Source organism: Lutra lutra, chromosome 8, assembly GCF_902655055.1.
Source record: "Lutra lutra chromosome 8, mLutLut1.2, whole genome shotgun sequence".
NCBI lineage: Eukaryota > Metazoa > Chordata > Mammalia > Carnivora > Mustelidae > Lutra > Lutra lutra.
The window spans coordinates 78264523-78286778 of NC_062285.1; the positions used below are offsets into that span (position 1 = coordinate 78264523).

The 22256-nt window shown below is 44.0% G+C and overlaps 1 protein-coding gene across 2 annotated transcripts in view; it reads left to right on the forward strand.

Annotated features, from left to right (window-relative positions):
* Positions 1 to 6962, forward strand: part of CCDC91 (coiled-coil domain containing 91) — a 377326-nt gene extending 370364 nt beyond the window's left edge. The window contains exon 14 of one of the 2 annotated variants that reach the window (XM_047741685.1): positions 6334 to 6962. In XM_047741685.1, the coding sequence (XP_047597641.1) occupies positions 6334 to 6396 (63 nt within the window). In that variant the 3' untranslated portion in view covers positions 6397 to 6962. Of the gene's footprint in view, positions 1 to 3992; positions 4475 to 6333 lie in introns of those variants that run through there. The other variant, XM_047741684.1, reaches the window with a different exon arrangement.
* The last annotated feature ends 15294 nt before the right edge of the window (positions 6963 to 22256 follow it).

Genomic DNA, 22256 nt, shown 5'->3' on the forward strand with positions numbered 1-22256 from the left:
AAGCATCTAATGCTGAGAACTTTTTTGTCTTTTGAGATCCATGTCTGAACCTGACCACCGTTGGTCCCAGCTCGTTAGTGAGCTCCAAGGGTTGGAGGCACCTGCTTCCAGAGGGAGTGAAAGCCCACCTACTTCAGGAGACACGGAAGGGAAAGAAGAAGCAGCAATCTACCGAGAAGTCAGGAACAATGGGCTCTCTTTTCTCCCCGCAACCGCGCCCCCCAAAAAACAAGACCAGTTGCTGCTTCAATCCTCCAGTGCCTGCAAGGACAGAGTTATACCAATGGCTAAAAAACAACTAAAAAGATTATACTGGAAAGAAAAGCTTCCTGGATTTTCTCTCATAATGTGCCCAGAATAGTATATGCCCGCAAGTTGGAGCAAAATACCTAAGTAAATATGATATCCTGCCAATGCTCAAATTTTGCCTCAACCAGGGATGAAGATAGCTTGGGTACATGGAATTCATAGATAAACCATAAACTTACAAAAAGCAGACTTTATCGGTTTGAATTTCAGCTTGTAAGGTATTTCGCTACCCACTCACGGGAGAACGTCGGTGCGGAGTCAGAAGTCCCGGGGGGGGGGGGGTGCGGGGGGGGGGGGGGGAGCAGCGAAAAACTGACATCTCAACCACAAGCTAGATCAGCCCAGGGGAGCCGACTGCAGACCTCAGACGGCTCCTGATGTTTGAATTAACAATAGAAGTTCCCATATGAAGCCAGTCTAGGAAAGGCATCCTTGGTGATTCAAACTCTCTCATGTCCGATTCCTCCACTGAGCAGGACCGAACACGTCTCTGCGGGGCGGGGTGTGTGTGTGTGTGTGTGTGTGTGTGTGACACCCTCTTCGATTAGGTTCCAGAGATGCAGCAGTTCAGTTCTTGCCTCCTCCCTTCGTGGTAACTAGAAGTAAATTGACGACCTACCCTCGTAAATCGGGAAGACTGAGTCACATTTAAGCTACCTCTCAGCTTTAGAAATGGTTTTCTCCCACAAAACCGGTTTTGAAATAGGGGGAAAGGTTAGGATGGCTGACCTCCCTTCTTTCATTTAATGAACATTCTGAAGTCCTTCCTTCGATCCAGACATCGTGCTGGATTCTATAGACACAAAGATGGAGATGCCTTGGCGTAGGCGTAGCTTGGAGCCTTAGTGAATAAGATACTCATACAAAGGAGACTGAAGCCCGGTAAGGGAGTTTCTCCCGAGACTCGGTAAGTGGCATTTCCGGAGGAAGGAACAGTACCTTACAGAGGTACCAAAGAGGGAGAGATTATGACAGGTCAGTGCCAGGGTCAAAGTGGGACCTGGTACTCTCTGGCTACATCCAAGTTTTCCTGGAAAATGAGTAAAGGCATGATGAGGCTCATGTGCTTTCTTGCATTTGAAGTTCAACAAGTCCGGAGATACTGACTCAGAGCAAAAGGAAATAATACATCTTGACGGGTTTCTTTGTGATACCTCAAGACAAGTGCCGAGGCAACTTAGGGATTAATGTCCCTGGAATAGTCAGGACCGCTTTGCAGGTGTGTGGCCAGCGGTCACACAGGGCTCCGTGTTCGGAAGCCTCTGGTCCCGGACACATGCTCTGCAGTCGCTGTCTTGAACTTCTTTAATAATCATGGCCAAAGGGTCCTGCATTTTTCTATTTCACTGGGTCCCCAAAATGATGGAGCTGATCCTGAGAAAAGGACATTTTCAGAGAAATTGACGTAGTGCAGTATTGTATACAGAGTGGGAGGAGGGAGAGGTGGCTGCTGAGGTTGAGCTGGTAGGCAGGGGCATAGGTTGAAAAGCCTGGAAGTCCAGGTCCTGAGATTGACCCCAGCATCGGGCTTCCTGGTCAGCAGTGAGTCTGCTTCTCTCTCTCCCTCCCTCCCTCTCCCCATCACTTGTTCTCTATCTCTCTTTCCCTCAAATAAATCAATAAAATATTTACTTTTTGTATTTTTTTAAAAGATTTTATTTATTTGAGAGGGAGTGAGAGAGAGCATGAGAGGGGAGAGAGTCAGAGGGAGAAACAGACTCCCCGCTGAGCCTGGAGCCCATTACAGGACTTGATCCTGCAACTCCGGGATCATGACCTGAGCCTAAAGCAGTCACTTCACCAACTGAGCCACCCAGGTGCCCCTAAATAAAATCTTTAAAAAACAGAAAAGAAAAGAAAAGCCTGAAAGTCTTGCTAAGCATTTACAATTTGCCTCTAAGAGCAGAATCATCATGGAAGACTTCGAACTGGATAGTAACACAAAGAGATTTGTCTTTTAGACCATTGTGGCGTAATGCGGGTGATGGAGTGCAAATGTAACAGAGTGACGCCTTGCATTCAGATTTCATTTATTGGGTCTAAATTTTTGATCCCTGTTAAAATGCAAAGGTGCCCGAGAAGAATAACTGCTATGTGCCATGTACATTGTAGGGTAAATGAAGCTAGCAGGCTCTGTGAGCACTTCCGAGAACTAGACGTAGGAAAGAGCGAAGGGAAATCAGGAAGCAGAGGGCTCTGTTTAGAGGCAGCCGTCAGAGAGGCCAATGAGCCTTTAGGGGGAAGCTTAGGCCTGTTTCATTTTTTGTTTTTCTTCATTTTACACAAGACCAGCCTGACCCACATGTAAGATTACTTTTTTTTTCCTACAATTGCTTTTAACAGTTCCTACCCAGAGTCCTTCAGTGCGGCAGTTCTCAGAGTGTGGTTCCCAGGAAAGCAGCGTCAACATGACCTTAGAAATGCCTTCTGTACCCCGCTTGTGGTACACCGAGGCAGCCGCGGTGGGGGCGGGACCCCACAGTCTGTGGCCCCCAACCCCCCGGGGGGTCCTCGTGCAGTTGAGAAGTGTTGCATTGTTACAAGTTACCTGTGTCCCTGAAACTCAGACCTTACAGAAAAAAAAAAAAAAAAAAAGTGGACATGCCTGTTTGGTATTAGAATGGATGATCAAAGGTGATTTTAATACCAAGAGGAAGTTTGGCTTTGTCGTCCTAAACGTGCTTTTAAGGGAAGTCTATTCAGCGAGTGATCTAAGTTATATATGACTGCAGTGTCTTCATAGGTGATAATTCCAGTGTTCCAGGATGACTTTAAAAGGTCTTATTTTATTAAACAGACTCTCAGTCATGCTGCTGGAGCTAATGGTGATATTTAGCAAAACAAGATGAAGATAACTTTTTTTTCCTATGCAAGCATGGTTGATATAGGGGAAGCATGTTTCACTTCTACCATCATCTTCCAAGGAATAATCTCTGCTGATAGTGCTGGAAATTTTCATTTTTTGGTGTCTTACATTGCACCAGTGGTATTACGGCTGCGTTAATGCATGTCCAAAAATTGCTTTCGTTTACATAGTCTATAATATTTCTGAAATGGAGTCTCAGTTGCTGTTAAAACCAGCATTTCTCAGATTCTTTCCATTGTCTTCCATGAGTAATCCAATATACATGGAAGGATAAAAGAGTAAACACTTTTGTGATAATCCAAATTTTTCCGATGGAATTTTAAACAATCTGACAGTTCAGTCTTGTTAAAAATTGATATAAAATAAATGCTTCTTAGCAAACAATTGTCCGGTAAATATTATAATTCTGTCTCATATTCTCGCAGTGGATTGTTTTCTGAGTCTTTCAGTGGAATTCTTTCGAATTAGAACTCAATGATCTTCTTTATATTTCATCCAGGGTTTGAAATACATGAACCTGTCTCTACTTACTTGAACAATGGCCTCTATTATGGTGTCTTTTTCTTTAAATCCAAATATTATACTCAGCATTTTAGGAATTCCCTATTCCAAATACAGGCAATTAAATTGTCTATAAGTTATTCAGAGCCTTAGAAAATGAAATGAAATAGGAGTTTGTACTTTGAAATGAGTTCAAAAATGTGTACCATTTGTCAATGCTAGTCTCTGTCAAATAGTCCTCATTATCTTCTGGTTCTGCTGTTAACAGACGAAATAATCTGACACAGACTTCTCTAACAAAAATATTTCCTTCTAGGAGAAATCTGGCTTTTCTCAGCAACCAGGAATCAAATTCTTGACCTTGAAGATGGGAGAGAGAACACAATACTTCTTGGTGCCATATAAGCTGGATGAAATTTGAAAACACCCCCCAGGATACATGTGGGGACCTGCACGGAAATTTACATTGCTTTTCCCAATATCTAGGATGAAGGAGCTGATAGCCTGGTACTACAGAATAAGAGAAAACCAAGTTTTGAGCTTTGGAAGCCCTGGAGGTACTATTGCCTGAGGCCAGGGCTCAGATCCAGGGGTCACATAACTGGCCTGGCTTTCTTTGACTTCAGGACTCTGAGTTGCAACCAGAATGAAAATGGTCAGCATCCTTTTCAAGGATCGTTTATCCAAGCCCCTTTGCACTTGCCCTTTTTACTTGGGGTCTCCAAAGTATGGTTCTGTACTTACTCTCTCATGAACTTCAGTATAATCAGGAACTAAACAAGTGTTTATTGAACCAAATGGTGGTCTTCTTAATCATTTCAGGATATGTGAATATTAACCTAAATGAATTTCTGATTGGTGGGCTTGCAAGCAGTGTGAAGACAATGTTTGGGAGCAAGAGCCTCTTTCTAAAAGCAAAGAGGCTGGGGTCACAAACTCATCTCTTTTCTCCCCCACTGCCTCCTCCCTCTCCCTCCCCATATTATCCTTCTTGGTGGGGGGTGAATCATATCCATCAGTGCTGCTGTTTTCCTCTTCCTTCAGGTTCTTGTCTGTTGCCTGAAACCCACTCTGTTCTCTATTTATCCATTGGTAAAAGGGTGGGATGGGAGAATTGGGAAATTGCCTACTGAACAACATAACAGTTCTATCTGGATATCCCAGAGGGGCTATAAATGCCATCTGAAAAAAATCGCTTCCTACTCCCAGACCTGCTCCTTATGCTGAAAGACCTCTGCTGCTATGGTCTCATCATCCAGTTGGCCAAGCAAAGAATTTGGAGATACTTGGTTCCCTCGGTGGTGGGGAAGCTACCATGAAGGCATGCATGAGGGTTTGTAAGCAGCGCAAAGTGTGGGAGGAGGAGGTGTTTTGGAAAACAGAGATTACATCTCAATGACAGTGACAATGTCTCCATGCTGTAACACCCTATTGAGTGTGAATGTTTCAGAGTTAGAGGAAGGTTGTATAGACAGACATGAAGCTAGGAAGCACCATGGCCCCATCTCTTATAGAACACAGCCCAACAAGCAAACCAAAAGTAATGGGAACCAGTTCATCATGTCTTTGCTCAGTTTCTCAGGAAACAGTCAAAGGTGGGGCTGGTGTAGATGAACTACCTTTCCAGGCCCAAGAAAAGTAGCAAAATGTCCAAATCCATTCTCCTCTTATTCATCACGTTTCATATTCATGACTCCCTAATACCTTCTGAAATTTCCCTACTCTCAACTTCCAACTTCAAGTCCATTCTCTTTCCAGTATAAATCTTCCAGCTTCTCCAGATTACCCCCAGCTATTAACTTACACCATACTTCATAATAAGAACGTATGAGTGTGCATTGGTGGGGGGCTCCTCCTGGAAGGAGGGAAAGGGGCCGACTCACTCATGTTGTCTCTGCCTGCAATGCTCGTCCTCCAGCTATCTGCTTGACTTTGTAAAGAAAAAACACCAAAAACAAAAAACAAAAAACCAAACAACAACAAAAAAAAATCAAAGAAAAAAAAAAAAAAGCAAAACTAGAAAATAAGGTGAGCAGTGTGTCTTTTTAATGTGCTATGGGTACATTGTTTCATAGGCTCCCCACTGGACGATTTAGGGGAATGGACTCTCTCTGACTCACTGTTTACTGTTGATTAAAAGTCTTAGATGGAGTGAAGTTTCTTGTTAGTTTGTAGATTTTTTTTTCCAGGAGAGACCAAATAATTTCTGTCTGTTAGAGAATTTCAGAGACTAGAGTTGATATAGAATCTAGTAGGACATGAACCAGCTTTGTCTCTAACGGTCTTTCTTCGTTGAACACTCTGCTTTTAAACTTCCTGTAAATGCCACATTTTTTAATGCCGCTTGAACCAGTCTTAACCTTTTATTATTCCTTTGCTGATTACTGAGCAGAATGAATCTTTGACATACGTTCGGTTTCTATTTATATGAGTGAGAGTGGCTTTTTGGCTTTTTGAAAATTCTACTTTAACCACTCTCAAGGAGCCCTAGCTTCCTTCAAAGTCCTGCTTAAACGCCTCCTGCCTGTCGAGGCTTTCCTGGACCGTGCCGTAGGAAATAAGACCCTCAGCATTTCCTAGCTTCCTTCCTTTGCTTCCCCACAACATTTATGTCCACCTGATATTTTATTTTGATGTTCTTGTTTGTTTGTTTCTAGGCACCAGAATGGAAGCTCTGTGAATTTAGGGACGCTGCGGCCCACTCCCTGATCAACAGCTGACATGTAATGAGTACTCCGTGAACATCGAATGAATGAATGAATGAATGAATGAATACACTACTAGCAGGCAAACCTGCTCTTCAAAAGCTGATTCGATTGTATACAACCCTACCCTCGGAATTTTGACGTGTAATAAAAGTACTGAAGTTGTTTTATTTTGTTTTCCTGTTTCCTGTGAGTGACTTCTTCTCGGCCTTTCAGTGAGACAGACACCTTTGCAAGTTCAGTTTTCTGTCTGTTAATGGGAACAGAAACACACCTGAGGATCGTCTGCAGCCTTGCACACGGCACTTGAACTTTTCATAGTAAAGACTACTATAGAGGCCAGTGTAAGTGGCATTATCACTGGTCTCACTGCTGCTGCTGTTTGCAGTCATTGTCAGGGATGACCGCTTCTGGGCAGGAGGGAGTCTTCCAGAGTCTAAATCTCAACCTGAAAACTTCTTCCTCTTACCTGGAAAGCACTTCCTAGGAAAACAGAGTTTTCAGGTAGTTTTGCTTCAGGACCAGTGGGCCTCGCTACTTATATAGCATTAAAAAAAAAAAAAAAGAAGAAGAAGAAGAAACTAACTCATGAAGTGTTTTACCAACTTGCCTAAAGAAGGGATGGGAATGCACGGGGAAGTCTCAGAGCCAAGTGGAGCTCAAATACAGGCATACATCTCAGCAACACCTCTGAGAAAAGCATCTCCTTTAAATACATGTTTGTACCACTTCAACATCAGAAAAACTTTTTCCAAAACAGTTTTTTTTTTTTTTCCGCTGCCCAATAGCTAGAAATTTCTTAGGAATGAGTGTCTTCCCTAAAACAACAAACCGTCTTCTTTTAGCTCTGTTCCTCAGAGAAAATAAGACAGCCTCAAAGATTTGAGTTTCCAAAGCCTCAGCACTTGCAGACAGTAAGCAGAATAGCAGGAGACTTCACCCACGGTCACAATCTGGTGGTGCTGTGGGAAATCTGTTTTTGGAAGCTAAAATCAATGGGAAATCCTTGAGCTGGGAGACTCTGAGGTTTAGCAGCTTAGATAGCAGAGCTGGTAATATGCTGACCAAGAGAGCTGAAGAAAGCCCTACATCAGGGACGCTTCTACTGAGGCTACATTAGGAACACTTTACCGCTGGTTAGCTTAGAACTTCTCTATCCAATTTCAACAGAAATTTCAAGAATCCTCAGATTCCTTCTCAGAGGTGCAAGGAGCATCTTCCATGCTAGAATCAGAAAGTGAGGGGAGCCTGGGTGGCTCAGATGGTTAAGCACCTGCCTTTGGCTCAGGTCATGATCTCCAGGTCCTGGGATCAAGCCCTGTGTCAGGCTCCCAGCTGGGCAGGGAGTCTGCTTCTCCCTCTGCCTCTGCCTCTCCACTGCTTGGGTGCTCTCTCTCTCTCTCTCTAATGAATAAATAAAGTCTTTAAAAAAAAAAAAGGAAAAAGAAAGTGGAGTGGCTTTGGAGCCTCTTCTAGAGAAACATTAGAAGTTACCAGGACTTTCGATTGGGTTCACCTCGACAGGGAGACCCTAAGAAGGTGTTTTGGCTTCCCTTTGGATGCTCCCTTTTTAAATTCCTTATCAACTATGTCCACTTTCCCAGATGAAGTCCAGTATCTCAGCCAGCAGAAAATAGCCTCTTACTGCCAAAAAAAAAAAAAAAAAAAAATGTGGAGAACTTCTCCCCACGCCACCAAAAGACTTGTGAATGGGTGGTTACATTTTTGGTGTCTTCATGGAAGTGGGCTCATGCTTCAGAGTATGCACTTCTTGGGCTGACGAACTGGAAACTTCTTTTTAGTCGGAGACAGCAGGCCTACTGAAAATTATTTCCCCTGTCAAAATACTACTGACGGTAATAGTTACTATGCATAGAGAGAGCATCGTGGTAAAAAGCCTGGGCGGTGGAGTCAGATGGATTCGTGACTCTGCTGCAGACTATGTAGTTCCCTAAGCCCCTTACTTAACCGATATGTGTTGCAGTGTACTCAACTGTACAATGGAAATCTGCAACAGGAATCGATTTCAGTTGTTTAGGACATGCTAAACTTTATTCTGGTGTTTTGCCTTCATTAAATCATTTAACCCCTTCAACAGCTCTGTGAAGTGGGTGCCTTTGTTAGGTAACTCCTGAGTCTCCCGTGCTCTCCTGTCTTGAGTGCCCCAGATTCTCTATACCTGTGAAGGACAATGATGTGCGTTATCGGCATGATCTCTTTCAATCCTCAGAGCACCCTCATGAGGAAGGCACTCTTCTCTGACCCACTTTACACTTGAGAAAACTGAGGCACAGAGAAGCAAAGGAACTTACCAATGATGCCAAGAATGAAAGACTCTTAACACCCTGCTTTTCAATATGAGGCATCATAAGATTTGCTCCCCTGGAGCGCCCCCATTTGTTAAAGGGGAATGAAACCGACTCAGATCCCATGTTTGTGAATGGGAAACATTTAAAAAGGAGGGCTGAAGAGCTGCCTTCAGTGCTTGCATCAAAATAAACAGAACTGATAGACACAATCAAAGTCTCTGGCTTTAATTTTGTTGTTGTTGGGTTTTTTCCCCCTTTGGTACGGGATTTTATGATGAAGTTTCCATGAGAAAAGGGATCCTGTGGTCATGTAAAATAATCAACAAAAAGAATGTAGGAAAGGGTACTGGTAAGCCATATGAGGAAATCACTAACAAGATGTTTGTCTCCATACTGACATGAAATTACCCAAAGATTTCACAATCTACAGGATGGCAATGAACTGCCCCTAGAGGGCGCCAAAGTGACCTCCTTTTTTTTTTTTTTTTTTTTTTTTTTTTTTTAAATCTGTGTCTGTAGATCTGATCTGGACCTCCTGCATCTCTGAGGGTTGCTGGATGGTCCTCAAAAAGCCCCTCAGGGCCTTCCTCTGGTTTGGGGCGTGGGCCACGGTCACCCAGAATGCTAAATGCAGCCGCTGGGCGATAAAAGCCCGGCGGTAAAGTGACTTCTAGCTAACCGCAGGGCAGCAGAGAGCGTCTAATGCAACCACAAAGTGGTTTGCTGGCACGGAACTTTCCCAACCTTTGGAACGAGATACCAGGGGATGTTGTTTAGTCTCCATCTTGGAAACCTTTCTCTTGGCGAGAGGAAAATTCTGATATCCATCAGTCTGAAATCAGCTGGGCACAGCCTTAGGTGGAGGCCGGGGACAAGCAAGTTGTCTGTGGCATCTCACCCCCTCAAAACCTATGGTCCTGAAGGAGCTACTTACAGTTAATTGTGAGACAGGCGTGCATACAGATGCTGGCGGGGATTGACAAACTGCATGTAGACTCCCAGAGCGCTCTGCAAAACGACATTTGTTTTCCTAAAAATGTTAAAAGACATTCCATTTTAATGCAGAAGCAGGAGTCCTCAGTGAACTTCTGGAGCCTTCAGGTATGCGTGCAACACTGACCATGCTGCTGTCAGCTGGACATGGACTCCTTGTAACAGATGCCCTTTGTCAAGGTCACTGTGTTGCACTTGAACAGAACCACTGGCCTCTTGCAATCCGGCTGCCGCCCCGGGAACCCTGTTCTGAAGGAATTGAGACGGACAGTATTAAGACCTTGAGTTTTTTTCTTTACAATATCTCCTCTGCTTATTCTTCAGCCCTGCCTTTGAGCTAGAAATTGATGTACTTGGCTGATGAGTCTAAATTACATGAAAGAATGGCTTTCATCATATTGCTCAATTTAGGGATTTCTTTCATTTCAAAGGCAAGGTTAATTACCTCTAGAAAATGTTAAGCGATTACCCACTAATAATAGCAGGGAAGATGCTCCTGGAGCAGCCAACTCAAGGTGGAGAGGGGATTTTCGAGGAAGGCAGGAGACTTAGATTTGAATTAATGCTGAAAAATGAAAACTATGTTAAGCTTTTAAGGACTTTAATGGGAAGAGACAAGACTGACGCTTTAGCCCTTTGGCAGCCTTAGCCATCAGTTCCTTCCATTTTTTTCCCCAGGACTTGGAGGATAGGCCTATTTGATGCACATTCCCTATAACTGTTGCCTGTACCCACTTATAACCTAGAGAGGAGGTGGCTCAAGTCTCTGGCAATCAGTGGGATGTAACAAAGGCGTGAGTTCTGCATCGAAGCTAAAGAAGAATCTAGTCTGGGGCTTCTCAGTTACATCCAGGGATTTCTTATTTCTCTATATATTCAAGTACTCGGAGTCTTGCTGTTGGAGTTCAGAGATGAGTGATATCTTCCAAAAGCCTGGGCCCTTCTACAGGCCCAAGACACACACACACACATGCACTCACGCACACACAGGGAGTGCTATTGTATCTCTCCCTCTCAGGCTCAATTTCAAGTCACTGAAGAATGAGAAAGCTTCCAAATACGATTCTCTGAATTTTGCTCCACTTAGGATCCTGTGGCAGGTGGATATAGGAAACAGGACAATCCACACTCTGTTCTTTCTTTGATTCCTTTTGTTCGAGAAGTAAGGCTGTTTTCTGTGCACAGGAGCTTGTTAACACATGCGAGACCTTGTTCCTGCTGTGGACACAGTTCCCATGCAGCCCCAGGATGCAGTACCTGGGAGGGAAGTACCTGGGAGGGAAGCTGGTCAGTAGGTACTGGGAAAAGAGTGGACCCAACCTGGTGCTGAAGGGGGTCTGGGGAGACACTTCTCTGTCTCCACAGAGCCTCTTCTGTGCAGGCCATACCTCTTGGAAAAGCAAGGCTAGCAGGAGACCGTGCACTGTTCAAATAAAATCCTGTCACCACATGAATGCATTTCAGTTCCTTTCTCTCCAGAAAAAGCAATTCCCTGATTTCATGGGCTAACCATAAGATGATGTTAGAACCCCCAAATTATAGCTCTTTAACATTTTGTATTAAACTCATATGTGCTTAGGCTTAAATACGATAGGGTTTACAGGAATTGATCTTGAAACTGAAGCTCGGAGTTTCAAGGCTTCTGAAAGGGAGAAAATTAATAAGTTGCTGGGGGGGATTATTTACTGGTAATTATGAGCACTGAGAAGTCTGGGGTCTCATTTCTGATAGGTAGCAGCCACCATTTAGGATTTACTATTAAATCCTACCTTTGACACTGAAAATAAAGAAAAACAAGGATACATCACACAACAAATCTGCCAGGTAATGCAAAAAGAAATAGAAAACTTCTCTAGACAGAGAGTGAAATTAGTTAAATTCAGTTTACAGAAACCACACAATCTAAACAGACTTGTTTTCTTCCTTTTCCTTCTGTGAAGTTCCAAGGGTACTTTGTGAACTAGGCAAAACTCAGTTTCCGACCTTTGCTTTTTTTTTTTTTTTTAAACCACATTCTAGCTTTTTCACAACTTTGAGTCTACCTGTCTCTGTTTGTTCCCAGGTATGAAATATCACTAGATGTTCAGTATTAGAGCTGGAAAGAACAGTCAGAAACTCTTAGTCCCATGCTTCTATTTTATAAACAAGGAAGCAGAGACTTCGAGAAGCGGAGAAACTTTGGTAAGGTCCCACAGCTAGTTAATGACAAAACTGGGAGGCAAATCCAGACTTCCTGACTCCCAGTCCAACAGAGTCAGGATCCAGATGGTACACATGACACGAGATCCTGCCTGAGATGTGACAAGCCACTGCAAGGCTCCAGGCAGAACGGACCGAATGTAGCCACAGAGAAGAGGAATGAGGCAGGAAAGGAGAAAGAATTTTGATCTTTGAGGCTCTGCTTCTTTGCTTCCTCTACATATTAGCTCTCTGGCACAAAGCCCTGTTATCCTGACCCAAGAAATCACCCTGACGTTTCAGATATTGAGCTAGAAGTTTCTTGTGTCCACACGAGATGCCATGAGAGTTATTACATTTATACCTAACATAAGTAGATACTAATCCTAAAGTAAAATCTCTAAAGGCAAGTTGCTTTAAGCATTAAAATATACACTTGGCCTGTGCTTATAAACCAATGCAGTTTTGACGACTATCTAGTACTCATTCATTCATTCATTCATTTTCTCACTGATTCACTCAACAGACTCTTACTGAGTACCTCGTCCATGCCAAGAGATGCAGTGTCAGGACAGGCAATGGCCCTGGCTCCCATAGAACATATAATTTACTGGGTGCAACAGACATTGAACAAGAATTCAGTGAATTATGGAGGGACACACCACAGAACTCCACCAGGAACCAAGGGACTAGTTTGACATTCCAACTCCGTGGTTTTTTGTGGAGGTGGTTTGGAAAGTGGTGGAGACATCTGGGACTATTATAATTCCAGAGGGAAGCTCCTAGCCTTTAGGTGTCGGGAAGCAAGGTTGCTGGGTGTCTGGTACTTTGCTGTCTAGCCCCACAATAGAGAGAATTTCCCTTCATCCTTCGTGACTTCTGAGTCCTTGCTGGACATTCACAAAGGGGAAAAGCCTGCTTAATTACCCAAGCCTGGACCCCGGCTCCACTTCAGGTCTACACGAAGTATCTCTTGCACATCTTGAACATATGAGGAATATTCAAGGAATGGATCAGTGTGGACGATGACCTTTTGTTCTGTTCAGAACTAAGGAGCACGTCAGAGATTTCATAAAAACATGTCGGTGGCAGCAATGCTGCCCATAAAACACACCTCAGTCAGGTGACGGTTAGTGATCTCTTCTCTCATGAAGATGGAGTATATAGCTATACTGAAATTCATTTTAAAATACACATTACTTTCTTTTTACTACTACTCCATTAGGTTCAGACAATGTATTGACGATAGCTTATTTTACTTATGAATTTCATTTCTGGTTGGTTTGTGAAGGAAAGTGAACAAGATCTCAAGGACCCGGCAGAGAACTGTACTGTGCCTCCTCTCTCGTGTCTAGGAATGCTTTTGGTGGTGTCCCTCCACTGATCGGTGGTGTGGCTTTTGGTTACTTGTTTGGGGGAAAACACACACACGCACACACACCCTTCTCTTCCCATTTCAGTGACTCTGGAGTGAGAGGACGACAGATGAAAGAGAAACCCACACACTGAAGGGGTGTAGGTGTGACTGCCTACCTCTATGTAAGGTAGGCAGTCACAATTGTGGCTGCTCAATCCAGAAAGCATCTATACATCTAGATTTTGGTTTCCAGGAACACGGCAGTCAGAGAGAATTTTTATAACTAGTGTATCTGCTGTGCGCCTAGAGCCACGAGAAAGAGTCCAGATGCCAGATGATGGCAGTGAACACAGAGAGACCCAGGAGCCCACAAGCACAGGAACGCCAGCCTTTTCTCCAGTTCTACCTGCAACTCTGCTTTTCTGGCTGAGGGAGTGCAGGAAAGAGTCTGAACCAAGGGCAGGCAGAGAGGTTCTGGACTGTGGACGGAACAACAGTGCTAGAGAGCTTCGGTGTCCCCGAGAATTTAGCATCTTCCTGCACTATGGTGCTCTCAGGCACTTTTCTGGTAACTTCTTATTTCCTGACATTCTGCAAAACAAGGATGTGGCAACGTGGGTTGTGGCTGGCAGACAAACAAGAACCTTCTTTACAGATGGAGGGAGATAGCAAGACTGTGTTGACTTCCTTTTATTCCTGTTGCTGCACAAATTCAGCCACTTGATAGGCTGGACACGCAAGACAGAGCAGGATCCGGGAAGACAGGCATTCACAGGGACATGCAGCCCTCCAAGAAGGCTGCCCCGGAAGCTTCCGCTCCACGTGAATGCGGGTGGACGTGCCCGGTGGGGAAGGATCTACGTGGATCTCTACAGTAGCTTCTAATTATCAAGCTACCAGGCTGCTTTCCTAAAGAAGTCTGAATGAAGAACTAGACTTGCCTTAGAAGAGGGGTTGTTGTTGTTTTGCATTGTTTTTAACCTTTGCAATCTTGACTCTCTAGAACTGAATGAGGGACCCTTTGGTCACAGAGTTGGAGATTGGGGCTTGAGCACTTTTAAAATAATGTTGGTGGGACTCCGATCTGTGGTCTAAAAGGAAACCTACAGCATGACAACCGTTGGGCTTTTTCCTTGGGGAGGTAGCCCCTGCGTGTGAGGTCAGCTCCCCTGGTAGCCGGGATGAGGTGACGGGCTTGTTTTGCCAAGGCCTCCAAAGTGTCTCAAATGGCAACTAATTTTAGTTGAAATGGACTTAACCCAAATTCGAACTAGGGACTGAGAAGAGCAAGGCTCCGTATCCCATTACCAGAGCTATCCAGATTCTCCAGCATACTGTATATTAAATCCTTATAATAAGCTGCTTTGTGAGTCTTGGTGCTGGTTCAGGATTTTCATTGCAGTGATTACCCTATGGTCTGCTGGCCAGCTGAAGCTGGAGTCCTCTTTCCCTTGATACGTTTCCATAACATCTCTCATCGGCCCAGTGAGACTTGTTGTTAAGGGCAGAGCTAATCTATTGCAGCCTGCCCGGCAGCATCATGCCAAGAAACTTGGTGTGTTTCCTTCAGCTCTTTCTGTGAGGACAGTTCACTTCTCTGGAAGAGTTTTAGCTCCATCGAGTCAGGGAACAATCCAGCTGCAAATAGCTCTTGAAAACAGCTTCCCCAGGGCATCCTAAAAGTGGGGGCCCCTCACCCAGACTGACACCGAAATCAAGACGTTATTTCATATACTGGGCTTCAGTACATGTATGCATATGAATATTTAAGTATCTGTGTGTTCCCAAAGGTGCTGGGGGGAACTTTTTAAAAAAGTATCGGGATTTTACATGTCCTTGAGTGACATGGTTTCCTAATTCCGCTTCCTTGTCCACTGCCCGCCCACCACTCGAGCTACTCGTTGGTCGCTTACAACCTTGCTGAGCGCTGGCCACAGAGAGACGATTAAGGCAGTTTCAGCCCAGTAGGACGGAGCGACAAACAAATAAGCCAGACTTCTGTGTGATCTGTGAAGAGGAGCCAAAAAAAGTCCACACCACCAACCAGTTTGAAGACAGCCCAACAGAGTTTGCTTTGAATACTAGGGCTGAGGAAGTAAACCCATTTGTCCGCAGCTGGGCAGCCAGAGTATCCCAGACGAGGGATGTGTGGTGAAATCCTCTCACTAGGCAGGAGTGACTTGGGCCCTGGGAGGACACCTCTGACTACACACGACCCTGCCCCATGCGACCGCCCTCCATCTGGCTTGCCCCTCACCCTGTGTGGCAGCTCATTTATGAGACTTTCACCGTGGAGATTTGTCCCCGCCTCTATCGTGATTCCCTGGCCCCGCTGCTTTTGGCCTCCTCTCCGGTCTTGGCCCCTGTGTTGGGAACCCCATTCGCTCCTCTGGCTTAGCATTTTCCCCATCCCCATACTCTAGGCCTCCACCCCAGGCTGTCCTCCACCTGATCCCTTGTCTCTGGGCTCCAGGAGCAGCTGCCAACACAGTTCCAGCCACACCCTCACTCGGTTCTCCACGGGGCCACCGGGTTTTGTTTTGTTTTGTTTCCTCCTTGGGTCCCACCCTTACCCTCTTCCTGCCATTTTGAAAGAAAATCCAATGCTTTGGGCCTCAATAAAACAAACAAACTGACAAATACACTAAAGAGCCAAGTCTGGGTCAAAAATCAAAGCAAAGCAAAACTCAACTCTGGAGAACATTTCTTCTGTTATAGGATTCGTGCCTTTTATTCTCAGCCCCCAAATGGTAAGAGAGTTCGGTGTCATAGACACATGAGAAGCTTAACGCCAAAGAAAAGCTGCAGGGGCGGGGGGGGGGGGGGGGGTGGAGGTGGGGGTGGGGTTGGGCAGCCATAATCCTTATACCCGGAAAAGGCCTCCATTACCTGGAGAGCTTGTGGCTTATACTTTTAGGACATTTTATACCAGCGCTGTCAATAAACGTATACTGTTAGACACATCTCGTTTTATGTTCTTTTTTTAAAAAATATTTTATTTATTTATTTATTTGACAGAGAGAGACACAGCGAGAGCAGGAACACAAGCAGGGGGAGTGAGAGAAGGAGAAGCAGGCGTCCCACAGAGCAGGGAGCCCAATGCAAGGCTCAATTCCAGGACCCTGGGATCACGACCCAAGCCGAACGCAGTCGCTTGATGACTGAGCCACCCAGACGCCCCTAGTTTTATGTTCTAATAGCCACATTAAAAAAACAAAAAGAAAAAAAATGAAATAACTTTAAATAATAGATTTTGTTTAACCCAGTGCAGCTAAAATATGCTCCTTGCAAAATAGTACATAAGATTACAAGATGAATTAGTTCTAGGGATCTGCTGTATGACATATGGAGTAGCAAACGATACTGCAGACTGCACTCAAAACTTTGTAAGAGGGTAGATCTTGTGTTAAGTGTTCTTACCACACACACAAAAGAGCAAGTACAAGGAAACTTCTGGAGGTGATGGATATGTCTATACCCCGATCGTGGTGATGTTTTTCTGGTTTTATGTGTAAGTCCAGACTTATCCAATTGTAGACATTGAATATGAATGTTGTTTGGTGTATCCACTGTACCCCTACAATGCTTTTACAAAGTATTAGTGAGACATTTTACATCCTTTTATTATCATACTAAGCCTTAGAAATAGCCATTCATGTGCCACATTTTTCAACAAAGCCTAATATAGTCCTACCGAAACAAACTTGTGTTTCATGGAAAAATATTTTACATTGCTTAATCTTCTTCATTTAAATTAATTACGATACAAGAAATAAAACATTTCTCAGTTGCACTAACCTTCTTTCCCATCCCTCTGAGCCACATCTGATGCTAGCTAATGTATGGTACAGCACACATTCACAAACAAAGGTGCTTACTCATTCGCAGCACCTCACACCAGCTCAGCAAAATACAGAAACTAGTCTCCCCAGTGAGACAATGACAGTCATTGAACAGGGAGGAGGGAAGCCGGTCCCAACCTCCACTCCCCTGCTCTTTCAAAAGTCTTCACAAATGCCATCAATTTGCAAATTATTTCCTGTAATTTTTACTTTTCTTCTTAAGCTTAACTTTTTTCAAAGAAAAAAAAAAAAGAGCAACTCAAATACAGCACAGATGACATTTGCTAGTAAATTATATATATTTTTTAATCCATAAACTTGCCATCTTGGCAACCCAATAAATTGGCCAATTAGTGTATAAAAAGCAAACAGAGCACCAGGCTCCATAAACATCTCTTGAAGCATTAGTTCATGCCTTTGGTCTCTTTTCAGGATGAATTAGCCTTAAACATAAGACTTCCTCTCCTCTAAGATTTTAACTGTTGTCTGTTCCTCCCATTACAGGCATACCTTGGAGATCTTGTGGGTTTAGTTCCAGAACACCACAATAAAGCAAATATCAAAAGAAAGCTGGTCAAATGAATTTTGTGGTTTCCCAGTGCTTATAAAAGTTATCTGTACCCTATACTGTAGTAATAGCATTGTGCCTAAAAATGGTATGTACCTTAATTAAAAAGAGGAGAAGTGAGTTGGGGGGAAATCAGAGAGAGAGACGAACCATGGGAGACTGTGGACTCTGAGAAACAAACTGAGGGTTTCAGAGGGGAGTGGGTGGGGATTTGGATGAGCCTGTGGTGGGTATTAAAGAGGGCATGTATTGGAAGGAGCATTGGGTGTGATACCTAAACAATGAATCTTGGAACACTGAAAAAAATAAAATTAAAAAAATATATACTTTATTGCCAAAAATTGCTAATCATCCCCTGAGCTTCGGCAAGTCCTAATCATTTTGCTGGTGCAGGGTCTTGTCTCCATGCTGATGGCTGCTGACTTATCAAGGTGGTGGTTGCTGGAGGGTGGGGTGTCTGTGCCAATTTCAGAAAATAAGACAACTGCTTGGCTTGCCACATTGATGGACTCTTCCTTTCATCCATGGCTTCTCTGTGGCGTGTGATGCTGTCTGGTAACACTGCACCCATAGGAGAACTTCTTTCATTATTAGAGTCAACCCTCTCAAACCCTGTTGCTGCTTTATTAACTAAAATTATGTAATAATCTAAATCCTTTCTTGTCATTTCAGCATTCTTCATTGCATCTCCACCAGGAGGAGGTTCATCACAAGAAAGCACTTTCTTGGGCATCTGGGTGGGTCAGTAGTTGAGCGTCTGCTTTCGGCTCAGGTCACGATCCCAGGGTCCTAGGATCGAGCCCCACATTGGGCTCCCTGATCAGCGGGAAGCCTGCTTCTCCCTCTCCCATTTCCCCTGCTTTTTTCCCTCTCTTGCTATGTCTTTCTCTGTCAAATAAATAAATAAAATCTTAAAAAGAAAAGAAAATAAACCACTTTCTTTGCTCAACCACAAGAAGCTCATCTGTGAGAGACTTGTCATGAGATGGTGGCAGTTCAGCCCCATCTTCAGGTCTGCTTCTAATTCTAGTTCTCTGTTCTTCCCACCATATTTGCCGTTCCTTCCTCCACTGAATTCTTGAACACCTCACAGTTACCTATTAGGATGGAAATCAGCTTCTTCCAGACTCCTGTTAATGTTGATATTTTGACCTCTTGCCTAAATCATTAACATTTTTAATGACATCTGGAATGGTGAATCCTTCCCAGAAGGTTTGCAATGGCCTTTGTCTAGTTCTATCAGAGGAATCACTACCTAGAGCAGTTAGAGCCATATGCAATGTATTTCTTAAATAGTATGACTTGAAAGATGAAATTACTCCCTGACCTGTAGGCTACAGAATGGATGTCATTGGCAGGCATAAAAAAACACTAATCTCATTGCACATCTCTATCAGAACTCCAGTAACTAGGTACATTGTCAATGAGCAGTAATATTTTGAAAGATACCTTTTTTTTTGTCTTTTTTTAGCAGTAGGTCTCAAGACTGAGCTCAAACTATTCAGTAAACCATATTGTAAACAGATTGTGTTGCCATCCAGGCTTCAACTAATAGAATACAAAGTAGATTTAACATAATTATTAAAGCCCTGTAATTTTCAGCACAGTAAATGGATATTGGTTTTAACTTTAAGTTACCAGCTACATTAAGCTGCTAATAAGAGAGTCAACCTGTCCTTTGCAGGTTTGAAGCCAGGCCTGGACTTCTCTTCTCTAGCTATGAAAGTCCTAGATGGCATCTTCTTCCAACAGAATGCTGTTTTGTCTACATTGAAGATCTGTTTAGTGTAGTCACCTTCATGAATTATCATCTGGATAACTGACTTCAGCTTCTACATCCACACCTGCTACTTCACCTTGCACCTGTTAGGGAGACGGCTTCTTTCCTTAAATCCCATACATCAACCTCCCTTAGCTTCACTCTTTTCTTCTGCAGCCTCCCCACCTCTCTCAACCTTCACAGAATTGAAGAGAGCGAGGGCCTTGCTCTCAATTAGGCTCTGGCTTAAGGGAATGTTGTGGCTGGTTTGGTCTTCTATCCAGACCTCTGAAACTTTCTCCATATCAGCAATAAGGCGGCTTTTCTTTCTTATCATTGATGTGTTCACTGCAATAGTACTTTTGATTTTCTCCAAGAACTTTTCCTTTGCATTCACAGCTTGGCTAACTGTTTGCTGTAGGAGGCCTAGCTTTCAGCCTATCTCAGCTTTCAGTATGCCTTCCTCACTGAGCTAAATCACTTCTAGCTTTGGATTTAAAATAAGGGACATGGGGGACATGTGGGTGGCACCATCGGTTATGTGTCCCCCTCTTGATTTTGGCTAAGGTCATGACCTCAGGGTGGTGAGACTGGGCTGCAAGTAGGGCTCTGTGCCCAGCGGGGAGTCTGCTAGGGATTCTCTCCCTCTGTCCCTCCCCTTCGCTAAAATAAATCTTCAAAAATGAAATTGTGTCTCAAGGGACCTGGGAGGCCTGAGGAGAAGGAGAGAGACAGGGGAATAGCAATTGGCGGAGCAGTCAAAACACATGCAACATACACAGATGTATTTTGCCATCTTGTATGAACACAGGTCACTGGGCCGCAAAACGATTACAAAGGCAACATCAACAGTCACTGACTACAGATCACCATAACAAAAATAATAATGATAAAAGGTCTGAGATACAGTGGGAATTACTAACATGTGACACGGAGACATGAAGTGAGTACACGCTGGTGGAAAAATGGCGCCGATAGACTTGTAGGGTGCAGGCGTGCTACCGACCTTCTATTTGCAAATGACACAATACCCGTGATGGGCGACAAAGCCAAGTACAACCAGGTGTCCCTGTACTGAGAGTCTGCTACATGCCATTCCCTGTTCCTTCAGGTTTGGAACTGTCCCAGGAACCTCACATCGAACATTTTCCGAATTAACTGCTTAATTTTCCCATCCATGACCTCCACCCCAGCCTCCTGGTCAAGTCTCCATCCTGTCCAGATAAAGGCATTTTCATCCGTGTCTTTATGATGAAACAGCATGAAACAAGGACTGAAGGTGCAGGTGGCTTATTGGAGGAGTCATTCCACATGGAGTTGAGAAAAGCCAAGAAAGGAGCGGAGGCCAGTGAAGGACATTTGATTTCTCCGATGACTCCCACTGGCAGCTGAGAGGCTCAGTCCCACTGGGGCCTCGGAAACTGCATGGCCCATGTTTCGGTTTGTCCCCCCGAAGGACAGAAGGCTGGGGCATTTGTCCATCAACTTGTATTCCTTCTTGGTTGGTGTTACTCCCCACCCCAAAGTCATAAATTCTCCTACACTTCTGGGCTATTTCTGTGCTAGGAATTTCCAAAACCCTGAGGCAGGAAAGGAGACGTATTTAGGAGATATTTGACAGGGCACTGGCAGCCCAAATCACAGGCGGTCTGGGACCATGTGAAACCAGGTACCACCTACCCACCTAGCTGTCCAAGGCAGAAAGCCTGGAGCTGTCCTTGCATTTGCTCTTGGTTTCCAACCTTTTTTCTCCTCCTCTGAGTGCCAAATAGGGGTGAAGTCCATCTGCTAAATTTCCTTTCCAAAGTATTACTTCTACTCTGTATCAGTTACCATATTTGATTAAAAACCTTCCATAGCTCTGGCCTGTGACCACTTCCTGCTCTATCTGTTGTGTTTATCCCTGCCCCAAAGCTGTTTTTCTAAAATAAGAATGAATTATTTCAGAGGTTTCCTATGTTACTAGCAGAGGTGACAAATAGACATGCCAACTCTTTTTATCTGGAGACCATTCTGTGAGAATGTCACGCGGAAAAGACTTCTAAGGCCATGCCTTGTCTCAGTGGGAAAAGTAGAATGACTAATTCCGCGTTTTTAGGGATGAGGAAGGAGCAAGCCGATATACTGAGTAGTCACCAGCCATGGTCATTTGTAACATCCACACTTCTTATGCAACACACAAGGATAGTCTGCACCTGACGCCAGCCCACTGTCCTTGCTTTTCCCATCTCTTTCCTGCCACTCCTCCCCCAATGTCCTTCTCTCCAATCATGTAGAGCTTTGAGCCATTTTCAGAATCGGCCCTGCTCTTTCATATCTCCATGACCTTTACTCACCATTCCCTCCCCCTACAATGCTTGACCTGGCTCATATTCCATCATCGTTCAAGGGCCAAATCAAAATATACCTCCCTGAGAAGATATCTGTGGCCTCCCCAAGAAAATGAGATCCCTAGTACCCCAGTTCCTGTGATCATCCAGTGCTTTCTGTCTAATTCAGGTATCATTCTTTGTGTAATCGTATTTTAATGGAATATCTGTCCCCCATTCATCCACAAACAATTAAACAAACAAACCAATACTAATTTTATTAATCCAGGTTAGCACTGCATAATCCCAATATGGAATTCTCTGGTGAAATAAAGTTTGTTGAATGGAGCTTAGGCATGAAGCCAGATATATCCTCCTATTCCAATCCTCCTATTCCTGAATGGAAATATCTGGCCCCACAGTACAGTTTTAGCCAGGAAACCTGGTCTCTGCCAGGGCCAGCAAGAAGGTAGTGGTGACTTCACCCTGCATAGACCTGCATAATGGGAAACCACGAACTGTGCCTTAGCTCAGGTCATAAAGCAGCAGGAGATAAACAT